Source organism: Carlito syrichta, unplaced genomic scaffold (genome assembly GCF_000164805.1).
Source record: "Carlito syrichta isolate Samal-C Ts95f unplaced genomic scaffold, Tarsius_syrichta-2.0.1 Scaffold308818, whole genome shotgun sequence".
Taxonomy (NCBI): domain Eukaryota; kingdom Metazoa; phylum Chordata; class Mammalia; order Primates; family Tarsiidae; genus Carlito; species Carlito syrichta.
In genome coordinates, this window is record NW_007252914.1 from 211,477 (window position 1) to 219,405 (window position 7,929).

General features: G+C 40.9%; 1 protein-coding gene across 5 annotated transcripts in view; it reads right to left on the minus strand.

Annotated features, from left to right (window-relative positions):
• The window catches only part of SCG5 (secretogranin V), a 67,044-nt gene that overhangs the window by 14,060 nt on the left and 45,055 nt on the right, over positions 1 to 7,929 (minus strand). For 2 of the 5 annotated variants that reach the window (XM_008065885.1, XM_008065884.1), the window contains exons 3-4: positions 6,026 to 6,175; positions 792 to 901 (exon numbers count right to left, since the gene is read on the minus strand). In XM_008065885.1, the coding sequence (XP_008064076.1) occupies positions 792 to 901; positions 6,026 to 6,175 (260 nt within the window). Of the gene's footprint in view, positions 1 to 791; positions 905 to 6,025; positions 6,176 to 7,929 lie in introns of all 5 variants that reach the window. The other 3 variants (XM_021716442.1, XM_008065883.1, XM_021716443.1) reach the window with 2 other exon arrangements.

The window sequence follows — 7,929 nt, forward strand, 5'->3', positions numbered from 1 at the left end:
CAACTCAAAAAAATAAAAAAAAGAATGCATAAGCCACTATTTAAAAAAAATAGGAGATTATAAACGATCCTGTCAGACACTTTCCAGAAGTCCAAGTGCACCAAGCCTACTTCATTTCCCTCACCAAGCGGGTGAGTAAATGAATAATGTTGGCAAATGGAACAATACAATTAGATTGGTAAGATTTACTTTTAGCACACTGAAGCCAAATGGGCATGGTTTCTCTTTCCAAGTGCTTGAAAACAACTTCCTTTATTGACAGCAGTACATACTTGCCTGGGACTGACAGCAAGCTCATTTTGGATATATTTTCTCTTTCCATAAAGCAGAACTACATATGTTGTTTCTAAGCTATGGATCTTTTTTCCCTTGATCCTGCAGAGATTATCTTCCTTAGTCTAGAGATCAAATGTGCACATTTTCTCAGTGTCTTTGTAAAAAAAAAAAAATCAATCATATCCTTTGGATAAAATTCTATAAGAGCTTCATGAAATACTGTGTGACTTTAGGATGTGTCACAGGCTGTGGAGTAGGCCAGAATAGTAGCATCTGGAGACTGTAGCTGATGTTAGGTTGCTGTTTCTTGGGAAGGATTTGGTATATTGCTGTCTTGACCCATGAATGTGGTTTGGGATGGCAATCATGTAGAGTCCCTCTCAACCAGAGGTTTCTGAAAAATCAGCCTCTAACCAAGTTTTCCTCTCTCCCCCCAACAATATTGCTCATCTCTGCCACCATTACCTTCAGAGTACCAGAGTGCAAAATCTAGGAACAGTTGAGATTGGACTTACCCACTTGCCCAAGCCTGGGTAGTCATGCTCCGGATCAAAAAGATGTTGATGCAACTGGAACTCTCGACTGAACTCTGCTGTGTCAGGGGTGTTTTCTAGACATCCATCATCTACTGCAAACAGTCAAAGGTTTTTGAGGAATGGCCAAGGCATTTATCATCATTCTAAAAGATCAAAAACAACTAGATGCTCAAAGTCAGAATCTGTTCCCCTCAGCCACTCTGAATCACTTTCCCTCTGGGATCCAGTCTCCCTGTTGGAAGGGACTGCTTATCCTGAACTCCACCTCCTGTCAGAGACTCGTTGGCTGTTCGTTCACCAAGTCCACTTCCCCTTCTTTCTCAACACACAGTTAGACTAATTTCCCAGGCTTGCTTTGCAGTCAGGTGGAGTCATGTACCTGTGTGCGGGCCAACAGAATGTGGGCAGAAAGGATGGATTCCACTTCCAGGCCCGGCCCACAAAAACCTTCCATGTAATGCTCCACTCCTTCGCCCCACCTCCCACCCCCATCTGCTGGACTGCTTGCTCCATGTTGCCAGGGCAACTGTGGATGTCGAGTGTAAGGATGGCAGTCTGAGATGCTGAACCACCCACCTCCCACAACACCCTCACCCACCTCTGGCAGGACTTCACACGAGTGAGAAATAAACTTCTATTGTGTTGCACCACTAATTTTTTAAAGCTATTATAGCAGCAAGTGTTTCCTTAACTAATATACCTCCATTGCACATGATTCACTGTTTTCTCTTGAGTGAGCCCCTTAAAAACGACTTCAGCTTCTTGGAGAAGATTCATTACCCAATAACAACAATCTCCAGATAGTACTTGATGTTGTGTGTTACTGTGATAATGGCTTCAGCTTTGGAGTCAGACAGACCACAGTTTAAGAACAAAAAACCCAACTCATAAGTGATGGGTGGGTTTAGCTCCTTTGGAAAGGCAGTTTATTTCTCTGAGTCCTTTTAATGAATTGCGAGATGCAAAACGCGAGATGCGAATAACCAAATACTCACCTTACAGTGTTGTTGTGAGGAGTAGAGATGATTACAAATAGAACATCTGGTGCATAATAGGTTTACAACATGTTTCAGTTCCCTTCCTACCATCTCCCTTTAAATGAGAATTTATACTCACTGCTCTTTGAAATATAGCATGTTTTCCATTGAAACCAAAGAAAGAAGTCTATCCCTCTTGGTGCTGCTTTTCCCTAAGCCCCATCCTTACTAGGTATGATGCTCTGAAAAAGGAATCATTTTTTCCCATTTTTAGACAACATTTAAACAACAGCTATAAAAAAGGGGGACAGGGAGGGACTGCGAATTTTGTGCAGGGCTGGGGGAGGTAGTAAGAGTGTTTCACTTCCAAGGAATAATAAGGCATCAGAGTCAATGCTGAGGTCAGGTGTATTGGCTCAAGCCTGTAAACCCAGCACTTTGGGAGGCTGAGAGGCCAGATTGCTTGAGCCCAGGAGTTCAAGACCAGCCTGGGCAACATAACGAAACCTCATCTCTACAAAAAAATTTTAAGAATAATAATAATCAGCCAGGTGCGGTGGTGTGTACCTGTAGTCCCAGCTACTTGGAAGGCAGCTATGCTCACCACTATACCACCATCTCAGTCCCAGCTACTTGGGATGCTGAGGCAGAAGGATCGCCTGAGTCCAGGAGGTCCATCCTGAGTGACAGAGACCCTGACTCAAAAAAAAAAAAAAGTCAATTCTGAAAGGGAGTCTGTTTACAATGAGCCAGGTTGTCTCACTCTTGAGGCTGCTCATGTGGTTGTCTACTTTTCTTTTCTTTCTTTCTTTTTTTTTGATGTGGAGTCTCACTCCTTTGCCTAGGCTGGAGTGCAGTGGCACGCCTGCTCACGGTCACCCCAGCATCGACCTTCTGGGCTCCAGCGATCCTTCCGCCTCAGCCTTCTGAGTAGCCAGAACTACAGAGGTGCACTACCACAGCTGGCTATTTATTTTTTATTTTTTATTTTATTGTAGAGACGAGGTCTTGCCAGGTTGCCCGGACTGGTCTCGAACACGCAGTCTCAGGCAATCCACTCGCCTCGGCCTCCCAAAGTGCGGGGATTATAGGCTGAGCCACCGAGCCCGGCCAAGTTGCCTACTTTTCACTAGTTGCTCGTTATCTAACTTCTGTGTCTACAGCAATTGACATGTAGGGAAGAGATACCAAATCAAGAGAGTTTAGGCAATCTGCATATGGCATCTTTCCAGCTTTTTATACTTGTTTCTTGAGTATCTGTGAGTGGGCCCAGACTGAGAGGCAGAGAATAAACCTGCTCTGGGAACCAAAGGTATTTAGGGCCTGCAGATGTGCCCTAGACGTCACAACCTATCCTTGAAGCTGAGGTGGAATCTTTGGTCTGGAGCTCCTCCATCCGGGGTGAGAGGATCACGACTCAGAGAAGAGCATGGCAAGGGAAGGGGAAGTCTAGGTTTCATTCTTGGATTGCTCAAGTGTGTTATGCTTCTCATGATTCTGCGAGGCAGAACACAAGCAATTTCTTACAAACAATGGCTAAATTTAGTAAGTGATTTCCTTCTTGGAGCGCAAATTGTGGTAGAACACATAATGAGAAATATGTTAGTTTAAGGGAAGGATAGCAAAGGAAATGGGAGATAACCCAATAGATAACAAGATAGTATTTAGAGTTGGGGTTTTAGCCAACTCTGTCAGCCCAGCTTGACTGTTCTCCCTTCAGAGCTTCTAAAGGCACAGTCAAGTGCTAGATTGCAGAGGTCTGTACTTTATTTTTAGGGTAACCTCGAACTACACATGTTTCTTTAAGGCATTGACTATGTCTTCCTTATACAGATGAAGAGACTGAGGCCCAAGGAAGCAAAATAACATACTATAATCAAGACTAGAACAGCTCAATCTCTGGGTCTCGTTCTCCTATAACAGTGGGTCTCCAACTTTGCTGTGCACCAGGATCATATGAAGGGCTGGCTACAACAAGGTTGCTGGGTCCCACCCCAAGAGTTTCTCATTCAAGAGAATGGGATAAGACCCGAGAATTGTTATCTCTAGCAAGTTTCCAGGTGATGCTGTTGCTGCTGCTGCTATTCCTGGGATTACACTTTAAGAGCCACTGCAGTGTGGGCAGGTGTGCTCCTAAATCACTTATCATGAAATGGGCAAACACATTATATAATCTCCAAAAAAGAAAAATTCACTGAAGCCAAACGCAGCCTCTCACAACAACACTAGCCGGTTCACTGATGTTTATGAGTTCCTAGAACACTTACTAGCAGAAGAAGTCTGTAATACAAGAGGCCCACCCTCAAAAAGATAATTCTGGTTTTGGGGGGTCCCCCTTTGTAACACGGTCACAAAATGTCAACTGTGCAATTTTGTTTTGGGGTATTTATTGAGGGTTTTTAAATGTGGCCTCAAATGTGTTAATATTTATAAAGTTCCCATTGCTGTATTCTGTAACACATAAAGTTTAGCATATACACATTATATCTGTCTTATTGATCATATCATTCAAGTCATTCAAATATTAATTTTTGGTATACTTAGTATTTTTGTCTTTTGATATTTCTAAGATTTAGAGAAATACAGTTTTGCCCATTTCTCCTCAAATTTGTAGCCACTTTTTCTTCTATATGTAGAACTATGTTATTTAGAACATACTGTTTTATGAATATTATATTTTTTGTGTATACTGGATTTTTTATTAAAATAAAATGAATCTATTTATCAATTTTTTTAAAAAAAGAACCACTACAGTATACTGCATCAAATCAATTTGACTAGACTCCTGTGGAAATTGGTGCTCTCCAAATTCTGAGCTGGTCCTTTTTCCTACCCATCCAAAACCCTACATGCAAGTAAAATGTATTTGAAGTAATTGAAGCCAGGTAGTGATTCAGTTTTTCCTGCCTTCCTGGGCCAGCAGCCTCACATTGGCTTTGGTCACATCCAATTATCTTGGTCATTCCATCTCAAGATGGAAGTTCAGAGGCCTCACCCTAGGTGAAAGGAGGATTATCTTCTTTCAGAGACAGTCTGTACTGTGTTTAAGAAAAGCTGAGGTCAGACCATTTCTAGGTATTATAAGAAAAATAAGAAAAAAAGCAAAAAAGAGCTGAGGGGTCAAAACTGTCTCAATTTTCAGAGAAAGGCAATATGTCATGATGGTTGAGTATACAGTTCCTAATCAGGTAGACCTGGATTTGAGTCTTGACTCAATTACTTGCTACTTGACTAACTAGGCAAATTACTCTTGATGCTTTATTTGTCTTAATGTAAAGTAGGCATAAAAAATACCAATTATTATTATTATTATTAGACTTGGGGAAAAAGACTACTCTCGTGCTAGAAGTCAGCATAAGCCCAAGGTCGGAAGTGCGTTATTTATGAGTGGTGAAGTGAATTATTAACAGGATGATATTTAATGAGTCTTTACTCTGTGCTAGGTAAATGCTGTGCTAAATGCCTTACATGGATAATTTTATTAAATTCCCACACGACCTCCATTTGACAAATGAGGAAAGTGAGACCCAGTGTTGTTAATTAACTTGTTTGAAGTCACATAGGTCGATCTTGAATTTGAACTCAGATCGTCTGAGTCCAGAACCACTACTCGGAACCACCAAGGTAAGCTGCTCAAAGCCCAGCATAAGTGTAGCCCACTCACCATTCTCTTTGTCATGAGGGGGTAGGAAAGTGGGAGGTATAATGAGCAGCATGGAAAATTTCAACCTTCTTCCTTAAACAACTTTTACCTTCCCAAAACCCTTCTCTCTCGTGCCACCACCCGGTCCTCAAATAAATGGGATGTCAGGATAAATACTAACTGGGTGCTGACATGTGACATGGTTAAAATGGTGGCTGTCAAGGAGAGTAAGAAAAACAAACAGACACGGATAATCCACAAATTAACAGTTCTAAAGACACCAAAAATGAGCAGGCGTTGTATCCTAGAAGGAGGGGAAAAAATTGTTTTTCCTTTTAATTAAAAGAGTAGCAAGTATAGAAAAGAGCATCAATTCCCAAAGAAGGGGAGGGACAGAAAGAGGAGTCCTATGCAGGTGTGCATGAACAGGGGAACTCTAGAATAAATTTCCCTTTTCCATCCATTTACAAATACATATGGGCTCATATGTATTTGTAATACAGTTCCTGGGAATATTTGTAGCTGGTGTTAGAATTTCTCATTTCCTCCCAAAGCCTCAACTTTCCATGGGAACCCAAGGACAGGCCCATTACCTGTTTTTCCAACAGGACAGGGATTTGGAGGGTCTGGGTAGCCCTGATCCTCACTGAAGTCCTTGGGAATGTTGTCGCCAGTCAACTCTGCCACGATGTTGGGGATGTTGCCAAAAGGACCCAAGTGCTGCAGCCCTTCGTGAGCTCCACCTGCCAGGGAATCAGAAGGAGTTCACTGTTCACTGCAGTGCTATGAGATTCATTCCAACTAATATTTATTCAGGCATATCATACAGGCAAAGCACTGTGCTCTATGCTGTAGGGAGGAAAAAACACATGAACCAGTTATTGCCCTCTAGGGGTTTAGAAATTTAGTTGCAGAAACACATACTGTGCGTATATCATTTCCACACAAAGCAAATGGTGTGCATGCTATAATAGAAATGTTAATAAAGCACAATGGGAGCGTGGAAAAGGGAGAGTTTCATTTGGCTGGCGGGATGGGCGGGTTTCTTGGATGAGCTGGAATTTGAGTGGCACCGACACACGTGGGAAGGGCTCTGGAAGCTGGGTGGGGAGCTTGGGACTGGGTGCTGAGAAAGGGAGGCAAATGAATTCAGGTATATAGGCTGAAACCACATAATGAAAAACAGGCAAATAAAGGGAAACAAATTCACTGTTAGGCCTGCTATTTTATCTCAACCACTTAAAATTAGGTGTATTTACTTCATTCTTTTCTCCTCTACATCTTTTTATACATAAATGTTTATTAGCTTTTATTTAATATTAAAGCACAAGCATCTTTAATATTCCAGTAATTATAAGGGCTATTTTTTTTTTTTTTTTTTTGAGTTGGAGTCTCACTCCATGGCCTAGGCTAGAGTGCAGTGGCACACTCACCACTACCCCAGCGTCGAATTGCTGGGTTCCGGCGATCCTTCCACCTCAGTGTTCCAAGTAGCTGGAACTACAGGTGTGCACCACCGTGCCCAGCTGATTTTTTTTACTTTTTATTTTTTAATTGTAGAGATGAGGTCTCTCCAAGTTGTCCAGGCTGGTCTCGAATCCGTGGCTCAGGCAATCCTCTCACCTTGGCCAGGCTATGTTGTTTTTTATCCCGTGATTGTACCATGATGTATTAATCACTCCCCTATTGTGAGACATTTAATGTTTCCCAATTTATTTTAGACATTTAATTTTTTCCATATTTTGGATTAATTTTCTTTAGGATAGATTCCCAGAAGTAAAGTTACTGGGTCAAAGGTTATAAATATTTTTATGACTCTTGATATTGTACTGCTAAACTGTTTTTCAAAAAGGAGGTACCAATTTATAGAATATCAGCAACAAAATATAAGAATCTCAATTTAATATCTTCAGCAGAATTGAGTTTTATAAAAGTACATGTTTATATTTTTTTACTAGTTAAAATTTTTTAAAATTATTGTTTTATTTTGAATTTCTTTGATTACCAGCTTAGTCAAATATTTTCCCATGTGTTTACTAGTTTTAATTTTTGTGTGTGAGTTGTCTGTTTTATGCTCTTGGAATTTTATTTTTGTCTTATCAATTTTTATGAACATTTTACATAATAAAGATATCAGGTCTCTGGCTGTCACATTTTCTGCAAATATTTTCCCATGTTGTCTGACTTTGAATTCTGGTTATTATTATAGTATTTTGCTAACATGCATTTTTAATAGTTTTATTGAAACAGATTTGTCATTTTTGTTCTTTGTGATTCCTTCTTGTTCTTCGAAATGTACACAGTTTTGTCCCTAAAGAAGTTCTACCATCGTCTGAATATTTCTTCTAGTTTTTCTATTTTTAAACTAGCTCTTTTTTTTTTGTTTTTTGAGTTGGAGTCTCACTCTGTTGCCCAGATGAGTGCAGTGGCTGCTCCCGGCCACTGAAGCCTCGACCTGCTGGGCTCCGGCGATCCTTCTGCCTCAGCCTTCCACTGG